General features: G+C 36.2%; 1 protein-coding gene across 3 annotated transcripts in view; it reads right to left on the bottom strand.

Annotated features, from left to right (window-relative positions):
• Positions 1–445: 445 nt before the first annotated feature.
• FBXO3 (F-box protein 3) overlaps positions 446–20115 on the bottom strand; it is a 34183-nt gene continuing 14513 nt past the window's right edge. Inside the window, 8 exon segments of one of the 3 annotated variants that reach the window (NM_001257701.1) lie at positions 446–1523; positions 6586–6776; positions 8257–8372; positions 10010–10132; positions 10986–11070; positions 13921–13966; positions 15248–15452; positions 17958–18072. In NM_001257701.1, the coding sequence (NP_001244630.1) occupies positions 1347–1523; positions 6586–6776; positions 8257–8372; positions 10010–10132; positions 10986–11070; positions 13921–13966; positions 15248–15452; positions 17958–18072 (1058 nt within the window). In that variant the 3' untranslated portion in view covers positions 446–1346. 3 annotated transcript variants of the gene reach the window in all.

Below are 20115 nucleotides of genomic sequence, written 5' to 3'. Positions count from 1 at the left end.
AAAAACATAGCCATAATAGGATTTGATAGCCTGATTATATTCTACTAAATGAAAAGTAAACAGGAAAAATGACAGTCTATTTCAGAACATTGTGACATGTGTGAATATGAAAGGGTAAGTTTGTCTTCATGGTCCCTAATGGCGGCTGCTTAGCCTTGAATGCCACTTCCTTTTCTTATAGTTTTCTCTACAAAATAACTGTTATTGGGGAAAATGGACGGTGGAGCACACAAGAGGGTACAGTCAAAGCTAGGAGATGACTTTGAGCGGGCCTGCTACATTTGCAGCAGGTCACCAAGAATCCATCCCATCTTCTACCTTAAAAGCAAAGGCTGACTAATACTAGTTTATGGAAAACAGGCAATTATACAAAATACAGAGTTGGAACCAAAATTTGTTTTTAAAATGTGAGTTTTTTAACACTTGAAGTATTTCATTCTTAACTCTCAATTATATAATTACAAAAAAAAAAATCCAAGTTTCAGGAAAACATACTTAATCCTAACATAAAATTCATGTCACTTATCACAAAGACAGTCAAATGTATAAAGGAGAACCAAAACAGCAGCAGTATTTACAAATTTAAACTACATGAGATGTTGTGAACAATCTTTTGTTAACAAACAGCACATTACATACTTTTACATACTACATTTCAAAAATGCATCTGTGAATAATGTGATAAAGCGCATAGTGTTGAAGACTTTAAATTAAATTCAAGGTCATCATGTTGAAGACCTGAAATTAAATTCAAGGTCGTAGTGATGAAAAATTTAAAGTCAAGGTCTTAGCGATAAAGACTTTAAATTCAAAGACAGATTGTCTAAGGACAAACCACTAGCGTTCAAGTTGTTTAGTCAATTAGTTCTCTGTGAGTACAAAATATTAGGAATCACTAAATGGATTAGCCTAATTACAAATTTTGATCATTTCTAAATAACTCACAACTGCAAGTCTTTTCACAGAATCAGTCACATAGTTTCTCTCTATCCTTGTGCAGGTATTTTAAATCCTTATTCAAAACAATTCCCTCTCCATTTCTAGATTTTTGTAAGTATAAAATATTTGAAAACAAAGGTATGTCTGTTCCTTAGCTAGAGAACTATTCTTCCATTGACTCCTGGAAGAGAAAAAAAAGATTCCCATTTCCTCCTCTACCTCAAACACACAAAGCAAACCCAAACAATCCAATTCCTAATGTAGTGTCACACAGAACCCAGGGCCTGAAACAATATTTCATGCTAGTTTTCCTGCTATATGCAGAGAACAATTTAGTTATTTACATTATTGAGAAATCTATTTAACAGCCTAGAATCATCCTAGTGCTTCCATCAGCAGAAGGTTTGCTAAAAAAGGCGTGAGCAACGGCGTCTGCGAATGGGAACATCAAAGACTCTCCTCCGTCTCTCCTCTTCATCATCTTCATCTGATTCATCCATATCTGCTGAATCATCATCCTCGTCTTCCTCTTCTTCCTCCTCCTCCTCTTCTTCCATCTCTTCATATTCATCAGGACCCATTTCCTTTAAAGAGAAAACAATCTTTTGATAAGAAGAGCATCTATCAGTTTTTTTAACAGTTATTTCATGTAAATTCTCATTTATCTAGAATTCAAACAACCAGACATGCCAAATGTGAATTTCCATAGACTTGAACAGTGCATTCTCACAACACACATGTTGATGCAACATTCTGGAGTGGATTTTGTATCTTGTGTTAAATAATGCTCAGTGTGGTGTTTGTTGTTGTTGTTTAATGGAAGATCTTCTTTTTTAAACAATTGTTTATTTTAAAATTTTCTTAGAGACAAGTTCTTGCTATGTTGCCTAGGCTAGCCTCGAACTCCTGGGCTCAAGCAATTCTCCCACCTCAGTCTCCCGAGTAGCTGGGACTACAGGTGCATGCGACGCAGCCCGGCTCAGTATGGTTTTAATGGATGAATATTTCACTAAGCCAGTACTTATTTTTTATACAGTAGTTGGTAATTCATAGAAGGTAGCAAACAGACCACTTGTAACAATCCAAGATACAGTTTTACTGAACTTATATTCATACACTGAATAATAATTATTAATCTATATACTTACAGAAAAGAGGATATAAAAATATTAATCAAGTATGACCTCTACTGGTAACTTTTATGCACTGCCAACAAGAACTCTTAAGATTTTTATTGAGCTCCTACTATAAAGACACATCATTTCAATTCAACCATCAGTAGCCTCTACTTTTTAAAAAAATACTTTTATTTTTTTAGTGGCTTGAAACAACAACAGTCATTATTATCTCTCATGGTTCATGTGGGTTAGTATTTGGGAGGTATTCAGTGGAGTGGTTCTGGGTTGGGGTCTCCCGTGACGTTGCAGTCAGATGGTAGGTGGAACTGCAGTCATTTCACGAGCATCTTCATTCACATCTCTGGTACCCGCGCGTGATGATCCAAATATCTGGAATCTGAAACAGCTGGGGCTCCTGGGTGCCTCCCTCTATCTCTATGTGATGTCTCTACATGGTCTCTTCTGCATGATGGCTTCATGGTAGCTGGACGTCTTCCATGGTGGCTCAGGGTGTCAAAGACACATGTCCCAGGAGAGACAGAGAGAACTCTAGGCTGAAGGAATATTACCTTTTTCTAACTCAGAAATCACAGTGTCACTTTGCCAATTCATTTTAAGTACATACCTAAGATCAACCCACACTGGAGGGAAATGACAGCCTCTATTTTTAAATTACCTTGATGGAGGCTCTCAGATTAGGACAGTAGTGATGTTGAACGTGCATCTGAGTATCTCTTGGAAATGTCAATTCTGCCCATGCAATGTCTCTACTCAAGCCGTGACTTACTCTGCTGTCAATGTTCTCTCTCACACATTTGAGACACAATGGGAGGAGTTGCTACATTGAACAGAATTCTGAACAGTAAGGACCTACTGGGTACTCTGGAAAGTATGGGGCAACCTGGGGCATGATGTCAGCCACAGTCCTTCCACCAAGGCTTTTATGGTGTTGCGTGATCCAGCACCCCATTATCCCTCTGATCTCATCTCTAGCCCCTCTCCCTGTAGTTCACTGCACTCCAGCTACACTGGCCTCCTTGGGTCAAGCACACCAAGCACATTATTGTTTCAGAACCTCCACATGTGCTGCTCCTTTGCTTCAAACACTTGTCTCCCACATATCCACCTAATTCCCTCTGCTCCTTTCACGTTTCAGCTTAAATGTCACTGAGGTCTCTCCTGACCCATCTTTATATTAGAACAACCTAACAATACATTCTTTATCTCTTTTACTCTGCTGTTTCTCCATAGCACTTATTACTACTTAACATAAGGACACAGTGTTTATTGTTACAGTTTGTTTCTTTGAATTGGAATGTAAATTTCAAGGCAGGGAATTTGATTATATTGTTTATCACAGTACTCAATAAATAGCTGTTGTACAAGCAAATGAATTAATGTAGGAGAAAGGAAATGTGTCACTTAGGATTTATTATAACACTAACAATAACAGAGAAAATATACACTGATATGACTTATAAGACATTACATTCTTTTTATCTTTGGATTTATTTGTTTAATCTAAGGAATAAAGACTTTGAAATTCAGTTAGGAGGTCCAAAAGGTGGGAAAGGGAAAGGCTTGGGAAGTTCTAAAACATGTTATCTGAGTAGTATGATTATTAATTATCTTAATGAAGAAGAAAACAGAAAAACTGTTAAAGAACTCAATGTGGCTAAGGAGAGAGATTGCTCAGAAAAGAAGTGTACACACACACACAGCAGATGCAGAAAGGAACACACAGAGAGTGGAAATGTGCAGCCGGAGCCTCTAAAAGTGCCCCCAACAAGCCAAACACGCATACCACCTAGACCAAGAAAAGACATAAGACCAACTAATGCATATTTCCAAGAGGCATTCCAAGGAGAAAGAAAAAGGAAGTGTTAAGCCTACGAATTAATCAGACTGGTAGAGGATGAAAAAGCAGAACAATTCTCCATATCAGGAAACTAATATTCAAACAGGAAAGGTCAACAAATACAACCCCCATGGCTTTTTTAATGTCGGTAAGAAGTAAGTCCAGAATTCTCATTTTATTTCTCATCCTTGAGAGAAAACATTTTCCACAAGGTAGGTCAAGATTTTATATGTTTATTTGTGGTTAGAAGGAAACGAAAACTAATAAGAAAGAACATAGTTAAGGGAGAGCTGAACATGAAATGGGTTTATTATTGTCATTTAAAAAGGAACTAATAAGTAAATCTTGTAAAACTTTCTCAGTTTTAATTTCTGATATGGTAAGTGTTAATACAATCAACATAAGCAAGAATTCTTCGGAGTCCTCAGTAAGTTTTTAGAGTTTCAGGGGGTCATGAGACTGAAAGTTGACAACCGCTGTCCTTAAATAAAGACTACTTTACACCCACCCTAACAAACATTAAAAACAAACAAGATGCCAAAGGATCAAGTTGACCCAATAGTAACTCAACTGCCTACCAAAACAAACCTCAATGCTCTTTAAACTTTAGGACAAGGAATATTATCAGCAATAAAGATGGAGATTTCATAATGATGAAAGAATTATGTCATTAAAAATACATCATAATCCTTAGCATATTTGCATATAATTATACAGCTTCAAAATACATGAAGCAAACCTGATAGGCCTAAAAAGAGAAACAAAAAACTATAATTATATTTGTAGATTTCAACAATCATCTCTCACTTGTTGATAGGACAAAGACCAAAAAAAAAAAAAAAAAATCAACAAGTATACAGAAGACTTGAAAAACACTGTCAACCAATTTGACCTATCATTTGTAGAATAATATTACCCAAAATAGCAGAATGTACATTATTTTCAAATATACAAGGATCATTTACCAAGATAAACCATAATTTTGGGCCATAAAACATTTAGGATTGAAAATACAGAGCAAATTCTCTAACCACAATAAATTTAAAAAATCAATAGTCAAAAGATAACTGAAAACTCCCCAAATGTTTGAAAATTAACACATTTCTAGAAAAGTCATAGATCAAAATTAAATTACAAGGGAAATCTAACACTATTTTGAACTACACGTTCATGAAAACACATCACAACTTGTGAAATGCAGCTAAAACAGTGCTTGGAGAGAAAAAAGGTCTAAAATTACTAATATAAACTTCTACCTTAAAAAAGCTAGAAGAAAAGCAAATTAAACTCAAAGTAGAAGGAAAGAAATAAAGATAACTGCAAAAATCAATGCAATAGAAAATAAGCAAATAGAGAAAATTAGTAAAACCAAAAGTTGCTCCTTTAAATGATCAATAAAAATTATAAACCCCTAGCTAAAGCAATGAACAAAAGATATAAATTAACAATATTAAGAACAAAAGAGGACATGTGATTATGGCTTTTGTAGCCATTAAAAGGATATCAAGGGAATACTGTCAATAACTTTATACCAATAAATTCAACATTTAGATGGAATGGACAAATTCCTTGAAAGGCACAAATTACCAAAACTGAAACAAGAAGAAATAGAAAATATGAATATTAAAGAATTTAAATTCAAATTTCAAAATTTTTCCACAAACAGAACTCTAGCCCCTGATAACTTCACTGATGAATCATATCAAACATGTAAGGATAAGATTATTCCAAACTCATACAGATACTGGGCCAGTCAAAAAAGGAATTCTGTTATCCTAAGTAGCAAATTCCCAGTACTGGAAATACAGTTTCTGGCATTCCTCCACTGGGAAGAAAGCTAAATCTTCACTTCCAAACGCACACTGTAGATTCTTTTCACTAGATATGCCACACAGGTAATGGCCCAAAGTCTCATTATCAGCCTTCTCTTTCCAAACTGGAGTTGAAAATGTGTCAGCTCTGGGTCAGATTAATATCATGTCCATCTCCCCAAATTTATACCCATCCATCAGGGTCATTCCAGAAGCTAGAGGGTATTTTCCAAAGATTCAACACCTACAACTCAATTGCACTCTGGGTATATAATTCATATTTTATCCCCATTGTATAACTGGAGCTTCATAATTTTCTTTAATCATGTTATAGTCTCTAAGATTGGGGTTACTGTTACACTTGTCATAAGGTAACCCTAAAAACAAGATTTTAATAATATACCTAGTTGACTTAAGAAATGATCCCAGAGAGACTGCCAAAAGTATACATCTACACATTAAATTTTCTTTATAATGATCTTTCTGGAATATTTGTTTATTTGACATTAAATTGGAAGTTTGAGCAAAAACACTGTAAGAAGTTGTTTTCCCAGTCTTAAAGCTGATTCTAACTGGTCTAATGTGGTATTTCTCCTAATCTAAAACATTTAGGCCACTGAACAGTGAAAAAGTTGTTGAATCTTTAAAACAGATAGCAGAAATTCTCTGGTTAGAGACTATGGAGCCTCATTTACTTGTCCATTTCTCTCAATAAATTCACATGACCCCCAAGATATTTCCTCAAAATCTCTACGGTTCTCTGGAATGCAATTTATAAACTTAACTACTTGCCTGCCTTATTTGCAGTGTTAACCCTACAAAGTCACGTAAATCAGCACTAGAGGAAAATTTAACTTACCAATCGGGCTATAGACACCCTGAATGTTGGACATGCCATATGGAATCGGGGAATGGCAACATTAAAGATCTTGTCTTTAAAGTAAAGAAAGTGGAAGGTATAATATCCTTCCATATATCCTGATGTTGTAGAGAATGTGGTACAGCTTGTGTATTCATATACCCGACCTGGGCTGATGATTGGAAATTCACCTGCAGGGAAAACAGTAACAATAAACCAAAGTATAAAATTCATTTATTACAATAAATAAGGTATGGTCTCCATGGCATTATGTAAACTACGTAATAGTAAATGCACAGTTAGCAAAAAAATTCCAAAAGAAAATGTAACAAAATGTTGACAGTGATAGGACAATGAGTAGGTATTTTATTCCTCTTCACTTTTTTTTTTTTTTTTTTGAGATAGAGTCTTGCTCTGTTGCCCAGGCTGGAGTGCAGTGGCATGATCTCAGCTCACTACAACCTCCACCTCCCAGGTTCAAGCGATTCTCCTGCCTCAGCCTCCCAAGTAGCTGGGATTACAAGTGCCTGCCACCATGCCCGGCTAATCTTTGTATTTTTAGTAGAGGCAGGGTTTTGCCACATTGGTCAGACTGGTCTGAAACTCCCGACCTCAGGTGATTCGCCCACCTTGGCCTCCCAAAGTTCTGGGATATCAGGTAGGAGCCACTGCGCCTAGCCCTCTCAACATTTTTTTAATGTATTCCTCAAATTCCCTACAATGTAGAAGGTGGGAAGTATCTAGTGAAAACAAACAAACAAACAAACAAAACAGAACAGAACAGGCATGTTTCTTTTTCAAAAAGCTTTGAGGCATTGAAGACACAACCTTTAAAATATGAGTAATAAAAAGCATTACAGACACCAGTTCAAACAGAGATAAGGGTAATCTAAATATTTTTAAAGTAGCAAGAAACAGAAACCTAAAACTGTGAAGATGCATCCTAAGCATTCAGATCAGACAAAATGCCACTCACAAGGGAGAGTCCTTACACCACTGGACCAAATGGCAGAAAAAGAACTGTGGTTTAATAAAGCCTCTCTCTTAGCACTAGATCCAGAAAATATTCCTGGACTCAAGCCCAGGAAAAAAAATTTGTTAAGTAAACATGTAGATCTATTCATAGCAATGAATTTAGAAAACCTTAAACTGGATTCTGCATATGCTTAGGACTGATAACAGAAGTACATAGCATAAATATGTTATTTTCCTGGGGCACATATTCAAACCTGAAGAATCTGAGGGCTCAGAGACTTCAGATAATCATAATCTTTAAGAAAGCCAAATGACAATGGTAACCACAACTAAAGTGACTGAAATCCACAAACAATAAAAATTCATGCCATTAATTTTAACATTTCCCCCCAAACTTCAAAAAAACATGACCAATACAAAATTTATTTCCCCTTTCTGCCCTATGTGTTCTAACCCACAAAATATAATGAATAATGAACCAGTTAAAAAAAAAATGAAGGAAAAGCAAAGAACCCCAGGTGATCCACAGAAACGGAAATCAATCCCTGAATAATTGAGTTTGCTATTATTTTAGAAAAGTTAATGCTTAAGGGATTAAATTAATAGGATAATGACCTTTTATGTTATATTTATGATGCAAAGTCTAAGACTTCTTCTAAGGAATTAATGTATAAACCTAAATCTTGGGTTCCATACCAACTACTCCAGGTCCTTGAACTTCTTCCACGTCACCCTTAGCATTTGTTATTCTCCAATAGCGACTGTCCAACTGACAGGCCTTCTCAGGAAGTGCATCCTTTGACATTTCAATCCTAGAGAAGGGAATGGGGTGGTAGAGACAAAAATCTGGCTTGTTTCTTTGGTTTAAGAGATACACTATTCAGGCTAACACTATGAAGAAAAATTTCCAAAAAATTAAGAAACCCAACCCAAAGTCCATGTTAGCCATCTATTTTTCTAAGTTCTCAAAGATACTGGCTTCATTAGCTGGATCCCTCTACAAAAATGCTTTTACTCAACTTACGCATTTGACTGTCAGTGTGGATCAACAATAGAAAGGGCAACACAAAATATGCAACATAATGGTAACAACAATCTTTTGCTGTTCAAATAAAGATCAATTTGGCAAATGCTTTCTAGAAGATAGTGCCATGAAAAACTTCTGGAGAACTGAAACTCTCTTTAACTGCATAAGGCTATACAACCCATTTCCCTTTTTTCCATTAGTTTCTAGAAAGTTTAAGGCAAAACGGCACCAGTTACTGGGATTACACTTTTTTTGTTTGAGACAGGGTCTCACTCTGCCACCCAGGCTGGAGTGCAGTGGCATAATCTTGGGCTCACTGCTGCCTTGACATCCTAGGCTGAAGCCATCCTTCTGCCTCAGCCCCTCCAGTAGCCTGGACTACAGGCATGTGCCACTATACCAGGATAATTTTTTTTGAAATTTTTGTAGAGACAAGGTCTCACTATGTTGTCCAGGCTGGTCTTGAACTCCTAAGCTCAAACAATCCTCCCACTTTGGCCTCCCAAAGTGCTGCGACTATAGGCGTGGGCCACCACGTCCAGCCTGGGATTACACTTTGACTCTGTTTCCCAATGCTATCGCTTTCCCCTTTCCCTAGGAATCTAGTGTCTCTTATTTTCACTCTGAGTATCCTATAAGTATGCGTTGATATGTTTATTTTGAGCACATCTCAATCCTAGGCAGGATCTAAATCAAACAAGTAAAACAAGTATCTATACATGTGTACTTGGATACAGCAAAGGTTGCATACAGTATCTAAATCCTAGGATGCTTCCAGGTAGTTATATTTTACTAAAATACTTCCAGTATGCATATATGCATGTATGTGTATTTTAAAATATACTTATATATAACATAAAACACATAAAAATATATTTTAAAACACAGTATTCTTAATCCCTTAGGGCAATGAGTTATCTTTGTGTCATAGCACAGAATACTTCTAACTAATATAAATTTAAAATATTTGCTTCTTATTTAATAAAATTCAATGTCTAACACTATGTCTGGCATCCGTGAAGCACGCAATACACATTTATTAGATTTTTTTAATTGAATATAAATAGGCCACATGAAATTTAAAATGCATGACTTTATTATGGCAATTTGACAGCTTCTAGAATACATTACAACTTAGAGCTTTAATGACGACTACAACTTAGTGGTCCATTTCCACAGTACCTGGCACAATACTTAATACCCAGTATATTTTCAAGAAATAACTTAAATAACTTAGAGGTTAATATGAAGTCCAAGTCCTCCATGACCACTATCTTAGAGAAAATGTATCCACCTTCCTCCCAACTTCAGCAAGTTCTTTCAAAATGTGTCTTACATATCATGTCTAATGGGACAATAGCAACATGTCCATTGGATATATCCCACCATTAACTGAAAGGCGACCCCATTTAAAATTCTCACCTGATTCGGTATGTGAAGAAATAGTGGGGTGGATGTACAGAGCTAAGTTCTGGCAGAAACGATGTGGAAACGGAAACAGTAATATCCCCAGTTGTTGCTACACACTCTGGATCGTGAACATATCTAGGTAATTTAAAAATTAAACATTTTAAAATCTACAGGATTTAAAAGATACAATGCAAAATAGGTTATACTTTAGGACGAAAAATTTAAATCGTATTTCAGACTCAGAAAAGTTCAATAATATTTGGGTATAGTCCTATTAAACTTAGAAGGAAACTAGAAACAAACTATAAAACCTTGGTAACTCTGGATCAGTAATGACAGCAATCAAGGTTCAATGATCAGTGGTTCCAATAATGGACTGGTAATTAGCTTGGAAACAAAAATGAGCTTATTCAGTTTCCAGGGCTAAGGAAACTTTTGGGACATCTGAAAACCCAGCTACATGATGGCTAATGCTAAATGATGGCTCTGACAATAAAAATGTGCAAGTATGCTGTTCCCAGAAGCCTCTAATGTATAATCAGTCTATCATTTCTGCCAACCAGGCTATTATGAACCAGTATTACCTCCAATACTATCTAAAATACCTGAATGTTCCATTCAGAGATAATAAATATTTGCCAGGAATTAACAGTTACTGACTTGCTATTCATAATAAATCTATCAGTTGCCAAATAACTTTTTTTTTTCAAAAATAAATTATATAGATACTATTAACCCATAGTTTCTAAATCAAAATCACCTTTTTCTTGATTCTTCCGGATAGGAAAAATACCAGTTGTCTAAGCATTTAGATGTTTGGCTTTAAGGTGAGAATAAAATAGTGAGATTGAAGACAATCTTCTATTATCAATATCAATAGAGAGGTTTTATTACCAACCTTCTTGGGAAACTTCATTTCATGATCTGTGAGTTATAATTTTTTTCTGATTTACAATCATTTCAATCCAAAAAGACCTAAATAAAATACCTGAAAATTTGGTCTCTGATGATAGGGAAGCCACCTGATACAACATTTTTGACATAAGAGGTAAACCAGTCAGTAAAAGTAGCACCTATAAACCAGGAAAGGGAGAAAAAAAGAAAAGAACAAATAGTTTTATAAAATCTATATAGGAAACAATTGTAATTCCTCTATACTTTACAGTATGATACCAAAACTAGAAACATTTATAGATATAATTGTGCTAATCATTTATAAGGTCAATTTCTATTCCCAATTCTATCTACCTTATTTCCTTGGGATTCTCCCCCTTTTCATCCCCCCAACTATTGTTAGAGAATCCGCCAACGACCTTCAAACTATTTTTTTACACTTACAATCAAATTTTAAACTTTAATTCATTCTGGTACAAGAATGAAAAGCCTTATTTCTGTAATTTATTGAACATATAGAACAAAGAAGATACAGCTATGTCTAGGAAGAAACTACAAGAAAAATATCAGTACCTATTCTCAGACTTCCCTGGTCCAGGTACATCCTGACTCAAGCACAAAATTTTGGCAGAAGCCAGGCTCAGTCTGGACATCTACCAGGGATATGGCATTGTGGAGTTCTGTGCATCAAGCCAATCCCAAAGTGGTCTAGTTGCACACTACTATAGATTTAATTGCACAGCGGTCCTCCATATTCTTAGTGACCAGCTCAAAGCAGAAAAGGATTACTGGAACAGTCTAGTCCAGACCATATATCAGTGATCTAATGATTGGATTATAACAAGTATTTACATGAATTAATAATGTTTACCCCTTCTAGGTAATATTTAACATAAGTCTGTCAGACCCCCCATTATTTACTGTTAATACATCTCAGTGCCTAGAACATATTAGTCCTTTAATTAATTTTGTTCAATGAATTTCTTTGTAATCTGGTTTCAATTAACCCAGTTTCTACACTCTGTCACACTGAATGTCATATGCTAAATGTGTAGTGTTTACTAATTATTCTATTTAGGGAATGATAGAAGATACATTTTGGCTTATATCTAAGGGTACAAGGCTTTAAGCTTTTAAAAGGCATCAACTGAGAGAAGGTAAACTATAATAGTTGGCTCTTTTCTCAATATCTATTAATGACCCATTCTGACCCATTATTTATTAAACACTTGTATTCAAGGTTCATTGATCATGTACCTACTTTGAGTAAGATATTAAGAAGCTATATAATGTCATTAAAATTCATAGAGGGTATAATTTTACATTTTTAGCACTAGTAATTTCTCTGAATTTTAAAAAATCATATATATGTATATTTTGTGGAAAAAATGTTATATAAGTAGAGACAAATTTGTGGTTTGCATAAAAAGATTGGCATGGTGTATTTTAATCTACCTTATTTTATTACAATACGGACCAGAGTGTATTCTTTAAGATGAGGACAGACTAGGCTGCACTCACTACTAAACTTATCTGACAGATTCCAGTTTTCTTAAATATCTATTAATAGCACACTGACCACCAGTTTATGCTATTTTGTGTGTTACCAGTCTAAACAAACTTAGTTGAATCAAGATGCAATTTATATGTTCTAAGGTAATTTACCTTTTAAAGTGAGCCCATGTGTTGGGGTCTCTCTGATGGTTCTGGAGCTTTTTCAAGGCAGCTGAAAGGAAGCTCTTTTTTCGTCCTTTCTCCCCGCATTAACTTCCCACCTCATCTCTTCTCAGTGTCTCTCAATCTTTTGCTTTGCTCTCCCATTTTAAGAGAAATCCCAGCTACTGGCATAGTATTATTACACCTTAGTACTCTGCTGGAGTGGTGAGGTTCTACACACCATGTCAGATGAGCACCAAACTAAGAGTAAGGAACTCACAGAGGCTGGGCAGCAGCTTACCTTAGCACTTGGCTGCCTTTCATTTATAAACTGAGTAGCACTGCTGGACCACAGCCACTATGGTAATCTCTGAAAGTGTGTGCTATGCAAAAATACCAACGAGGGCAATGAGCATAGGAAACAGCTCCAGAGGGTGCTTAACTTAGAAACCAGAGACCACATGAGTCAGAGTGAGCTGAAAGCTAGGACCTACATTTAAAAGCTTTTTATAACTTACTAGGTAAGGGTGAGATCTTGATATTGTGAAGTACACCATGAACGTGGATGTGCCATAGTATGGAACAAATAGAGTTCAAAGTTCCAATGAGATACATTGTTCATTGTTCAAAGTTCCAATGAGAAGACAGAAGACAGAATTGAATACAAATGCCTTAGTCTATAAGGACCCTTTACTATTCATATATAGAGATGTTTAATATATGTCACTCAGCACCCTTAAAAAGCAGAATGGACAGTCTGGAAGCTTCTCTAGATGACCAAAATCCAAACAAGACAAGACAGGATAAATAGCAAAGGGGTGAGCTGTAGTTACTTACAAATTGAAGGGTTCTCAAAACCTATAAGCAATACTCTTTTAAGGCCAAGAAAAACTAGTTGTACCAAGGAGTTTATGAGGTATAGAGTTTATATTAGTCCCTAAACACTGTTGCTTTAGAGGTCTCTAACGTGACTTAGTATCTTAATGCTACTGCATTAGCACCAAAAGAGAAAAAGTTTAAAGTTGCTTTATGTATCTGTATCTCCAATTATACATGAATATAATGAATAATACACGTGCATTAAGAAAAATATATACACATTTACAGCAATTCTGCGTATTTCATTGCCTTATAGAAGAGTCCTCAGAGCATGAGATTGTATATGGATTGGCTTTTTTCAAAATTAAAAATATTCAATCCAAAAACTGTTTTAATGAAAACCTAGATGCAGTACTTTATAAACCAGCAAACCTTAAAGAAATCCAAGTATGAAATTGCCAGCTGCTAAAGTGGCTGAAAAAGTTTTTACCAATTTAATTTTTTTATGATATCCAGGAAGAAGAAGCGGGAAAAAAGACTTTTTTCTTTCCTACCTATAATAAACATGTCAATAGCAGCTGGATTTCGAGCCATTTGGTCCTAGGTGAGAAAAAGAATACAATCGATAAAAACATATTTCACTTAATTTTTCATTGTTCATTATCTGTATCTTTCCCTGGAGATGAGGCAAAACAGATAAAAATAAAGTTGAAATAAGAAGATATATGGCTTGTTACCCTAGAAGAAAGGGTTCTGAATCAGAGTCAAGAGATTTGAACAATTCTAGGTTACTCACTCTTCTCAGTAAATGGAGAGACCAAGCTACCATCCTACAACCTTACAGAGACATCAAGTCAAAAATGAGATAAAAAGTATGAAAATGCTTTAAAAAGTTAAAAGCTATAAAAGCTTTTTAAATATGTAAAATGTTAGGTTGAGTCACAAGTCTCAACTACGAAAAGCATTTTCTTTTTATTTTTTATTTTTGAGAGGGAGCCTTGCTCTGTTGCCCAGGCTGGAATGCAGTGGCTTGATCTCAGCTCACTATGACCTCCGTCTCCTGGATTCAAGCAATTCTCCTGCCTCAGCCTCCCCAAGTAGCTGGGACTACAGGCGTACGCCACCACACCTGGTTAATTTTTGTGTTTTTTTTTTTTCAGTAGAGATGGGGTTTTGCCATGATGGCTAGGCTGGTCTCAAACTTCTGATCTCAGTTGATCCACCTGCCTCAGCCTCCCAAAGTGCTGAGATCACAGGTGTCAGCCACCACACCCAGCCAAAATTTAGAATTTTATATTTTAAATTCCTTTTTTAAGTAAAAAGTTCATATCAAGGCAAAAATGAAGGCAGAGGGTGTGTAACTGAGAAATTACTGAGAACTTAAAATTATTTTTTCATTTTTATTAAATGAAACTAATACCATAATATTTTCTGTGGTTACATTAAAATAATAAAAGTCTCCTAAAAAAAGAACTACATTTTTTGATATGTCAAATACTCACTGAAGAAAGTTTTAAAAGTTTCTATTGCACTCAAAGCATGAATCAAAGGATGTTCAAAGGCTAAATTTTTGGCAAGTCTGAAACATATATTACAATTAATTACTTCAACAAAAAGCTCCTCATTAGTCTTCCTTAATATACCTTAAGACAAATCATAGCTTTTCCTCTGTATATACACTAGTTTTTTATGTCCAACTGTCAAGTTTTCTCTTGGGTTCCATGCCATTATGTCAGAATATTAACTCTAGTTAGAGAGGTCTATGACTAAAATGCATAATATTCTATACCCATTCTACAATCCTGAAAATACCTAATGCATGCATTTATACAACCATCAGAACACATCTTAATGCCATATTTAAACACACGTTCTACTTACTGGACATTGGTAGAAAACTTCATTTTTGTTTCGGCCCTCTGCAGCTTCCACTGCTATGTACTGACTCAAACCAGTATGTATGCAAAAAGTTAAAGGCAGACAGTATTTCAATCCCTGTCTCTGCTGGAATCCTCCGGCAGCTGTATCGACGTCTAACAAATCTTCAGAACGATAGTGATTAGACAGTGCCATGCTTCCCAATAACCTGAGGAGCATACAGACTCAAACATGTAATACCCGGCAGTGCCAAACAGCTGTGCTTCATCTTTCTGATGAATAATAATTTCCCACTCACAACTTTATGAGTACTAATTAACATGACAATTCCAAATCAGGAATACCCAAAGCACTATAATTTCTAAATATTTAATTCAAACTCTTTTGATTGGAAAAAAGATTCGATTTAAATTAAAAATTAATTAAATGTCTAAATGGCAATGTTTTAAAAAGAAATACAGTTTTATTGTTTTCAAGAATCCACCTTGCCATGATATATTGATTTGCTGGTGTTCTGCTAGCCATGTATGTATGGCCAATTTAATGTTTAAAGAAGTAAATTATCTGATGCATTTATCTTGATACAACCTTTAGCTTACCCTGTGCAACCAGAGAGTATAAATGTAAAGCAGCTTAAACCTTGTCCAAATTTTCACAAAGTTGGATGCCTGGGGTATAAATTAATCTCATTAAACATACATATAGCAATACAGGTATGAAGGTATTCCTTGATGAGATTCCTAAGTCTCAATGCTTGAGCCATGTATAGATAAAAATCCCTGGGTTGCAATTTATGACCTATTTGTCATGTCGGTTCTGGGCAACTCTTCTAACAAAGTTCTCTCCTGTTTGCTCTTAAAATCTGACAATTTTTCAACTTTGTCAAGTTTCAGTTCAATAGGAAAAAATAGCCAATAATTTAGGGTCATCTAGTCCTAACTGACTTCTGTTTCTGACCTATACCCAATATTTGATTTCTTTCTTTTTCTGAGACAGGATCTCGTTCTGTTACCCAGGCTGGAGTGCAGTGGCTTACTGCAGCCCCAAACTCCTGAGCTCAAGAGATCCACAGGTCCCGAGTAGCTGGAGCTATAGGTGCATGCTACCAAGTCTGGCTAATTGTTTGTAACTTAATTTTTTATAGAGACAGGCAGGATCTTGCTATGCTACCCAGGTTGGTCTTGAACTCCTGACTGCAGGAGTCCTCCTGCCTTGGCATCCCAAAGAGCTAGTTTCAGGCGTGAGCCACCGTGCCCTGCCCCCAATATTTGACTTCTGAAGGCTACCTTGTAATCTCAATGTGATTACCTCCGGGATTCCCTATACTCATTCAACCCTCATCTGAAATTGTAACAGAGTCTCACATGATTCTTCACATACAAAGGAACACCAGGTTCCAATAAGAACAATGCGAAGTTCTCCTTAAATTCTTATTAGCATTTCACAAGCACAATGTCTCTGAAATAGCTGACTTTCATAAAAGTGCAAAAGGAGTAGGCCCATTCAAAGCACAGCCTTCTAAAACTGTGGGTGAATTCTGATGACTACTGCATGGTCCACTTTTACCCAAGAGTTCCACCATGTAAGGTGGATATGGTTGGCTGGAAGCCTGAGGCAGGAGGGTCCCTTGAGCCTAGGAGTTCAAGACTAGCCTGGGCAATATAGTAAGACCCCATCTCTAAAAATAATAATAATAAATAAAAATTTAAAATAATAAGAGTTTGTAAAACAAATCTTAAAAAAACAAATAAATAAAGCTGAGCAAGGCACAGTGGTATGCCTGTAGCCCCAGCTACTTGGGAGGCAGAGGCAGGAAGATTGCTTGAGCCCAGGAGTTAAATACCACTAGCCTGGCAATATAGCAAGACACCATCTCTTGGAAAAAAAAAAAAAAGGCTGGAGGCGTGGGTTGCATCTGTAATCCCAGCACTTTAGGAGGCTGAGGCAGGAATTGCTTGAGCCCAGGAATTCAAGACCAGCCTGGGCAACATGGCAAGACCCCATCTCTACAAAAAATACAAAAAAGTAGCCGGGCGTGATGGTGCGCCTGTACTTCTAGTTATTGGGACAGCTGAGGTGGCAGGATCGCTTGAGCCAGGGGAGTCAAGGCTGCAGTGAGCTGAGGTCACGCCACTATATTCCGGGCTGGGAGACAGAGCAAGACCCTGTCTCAAAAAAAAAAAAAAAAAAAAAAAAAAAGTTCCACAATGAATACTTCATTTTTTAGAATTAAATTTTAAACAGGCCATTCAATTATAGACTGTGTTTAATATGACAAAACAATTTTCTTTAGTGTAGTGTATGCAGCTCTGGACAAATGATTGCTCTTTACATGTAGAGTAGGTAGAATTTGCATCAAGCTCCCAAAATAATTTGCCTGGCCTGTAATAAGATACACATTTCAAGAGTTCTGAAGAATTTGGTTAAAATATATCGCACATACCTTTACTGTGTGTCCCATCTCCCATCCCATACCAGACTTCACTTTAACTATACCAGTATATTGATAGAAACTGTGTTTTTATGAGATATATTTATTTTGGTAAAATCTAATTCAAGCTATAGATTTTGTCTTATGGATTGCTATAAAGGAGAAAGAGGGAATTCCATGCGTCTTTAATTTGTTAAGGGTAACTACAAATACAATTTATTTACTTTCATTCTAAAAAATAACTTGCATCATTAAAAATAACCAAAACATTGAATATCTTACCCAGGAACCACTAACTTCTGTCCATTGTGGATCCGGTATGAACATCGATAATCGTCAGGAAGCTTGCAGCCAATCTGCGCTTCCACAGCGTCAAGGTCTTCCTCTCGAGCACCCTCTATAAAGGCACAAAAAAGAGTGAATTGTGAAGAAACAAGCTTAAATCTAAGAAGAAATGCAATCTATCTGCTAACTAATGAAACAATCTTGGAGTGAGTGAATTCTGTCCAAAATCTACGGCTGAAATAGAGGGAAATGAATTGAAACCTAATTTGCAGCACTGAGCAAGCAAATTTCTTAGTTTCCTCCCAACAGGGAAAACACTGGCACTTAGTAAAACATGGAAAGTGGGTACCAATGAGATCCACAATAATGTTTTCACATTATAACACAAACCTCTAAATTGCCTAAATCTAAAACATTCATACTGCCTTATTAAAAAATAATAATAACAAAACCCCTGGAAGTTCTCTAAACTGATGTTACTTAAGAGTTTTAACATTGACTCTCAATGGGAAATATAGGATATAAGGTATGGGTTCATGTGTGGGAAGGCCATTAACTTGAACTCTATTTTGCATGTTTGTAAATTTGCCACATATTCGAGCTTTTGAGAAGTGGGAAATAATGACAAATACCAAGAGAAGAGATCGACATTCAGCAGCAGCCCACTAGGTTGTTGGACTAAACCTCTTGCTGAATATTGACAACAAAAAATTGGCTTGAAGACTTTTGAAGAATCACAACGGCAGGGGAGAGGGGTCCAGGAGAAGAGGGAGACTGAGAGGTGAGCCAGGCATTGGAAGCCACCTTGTCTTTAGATAAGATAAAAATTGCTGTCAATTCTGAAAGCAAATATGAGGTTGAGTGGCCAAGAAGCTGTGCAAAGCTTTAGGCAGTACCACGAGGCTAGAGGGCAAAACAACAGAGTTCAGGGTCCACAAAGGAGAGAGGGACCTGGTAAAACCCAAGGTTTTTGGGCTAGGATCCTGACTGACATCCTAGGAAAAAGGATGAACTGAAAATAAGACTAGTCCTCATAAAGACTAAAGCCCAGCTTTCAATCATATAACAATCCCTGATTGCATTACAGTGATCTGCCCATTGACTAGCTGCTAGCCAAAAGCAAAAGTAATCTCTAGAAGAAAATAACGTTACCCCAAATTTCAAATTATGTCTAGCAATAAATTAAAAACAACTAGGCCTATACAAAGACAAGATCTGACTAAAGAAAGAGAAAAAATAGAAAATAGAACCAAATCCATAATACATCGTTACTGGAGTTAGTAAACATGGACTTAAAAATAACCACGATTGATACATTCAATGAATTAAATGACAAGATCGAGTATTTCAGCAGAGAACTAGAAACTATAAAAATGAATCAAATGGAAATCTTAGAGCTGAAAAACGCAAAAACTAAAATAAGAATACACTGAAAGGGTTTAACAACAAATCATAGTTTCAAAGCTGAAGAGGGAATTATAAACTGGAAGCCAGGTCAGATGACAAAAAGGGATGGAAAAACACAAAAAAAGCCTAAGACACACATGGGAGGACATGGCAGAAAGGTCTATGATACAAGCACTGGAATCCCAGAGGTAGAGGAAAAGCAGAATGAAGCAGAAGCGGTATTTGGAGATAACAGCAGAGAATTTTCCAAAATTGATGAAAATGTCAAACCATGATTCAGAAGCACCATAAACCCTATGGAGAAAAATTATAAACAAAATGGTTATCTAGATATATCTTGGAAAACTGCTAAAATCGAAGATAAAGAGAAATTTTAAAAGCAGTGTGGGGGATAAGGTGAGTGTACAATTACCTTCAAAAGAAAAACAGTAAGACTGACAGCTAAATTCTCTACAGAAACAATAGAAGTTAGCTGGACTCAGTGGCTCATGCATGTAATCCCAGCACTTTCGGAGGCTGAGGTGGGAGGGTGGCTTGAGGCCAGGAGTTCGAGACCAGCCTGGGCAACATAGAAAGACCCCCATCTAGTTAAAAAAAAAAAAAAAAAAAGAAAGAAAGAAAGAAAAAAAACTTAAAAATTAGCCAGGAATGGTGTCGCACCTGTAGTCCCAGCTACTCGGGAGACTGAGCTGGGAGGACTGCTTGAGCCCAGGAGTTGGAGGCTGCAATGGGCTATGATTGTGCCACT

This window comes from Macaca mulatta, chromosome 14, assembly GCF_049350105.2.
Source record: "Macaca mulatta isolate MMU2019108-1 chromosome 14, T2T-MMU8v2.0, whole genome shotgun sequence".
In the NCBI taxonomy this organism is placed as follows: Eukaryota; Metazoa; Chordata; class Mammalia; order Primates; family Cercopithecidae; genus Macaca; species Macaca mulatta.
This window is presented reverse-complemented; position numbering and strand designations above follow the sequence as displayed.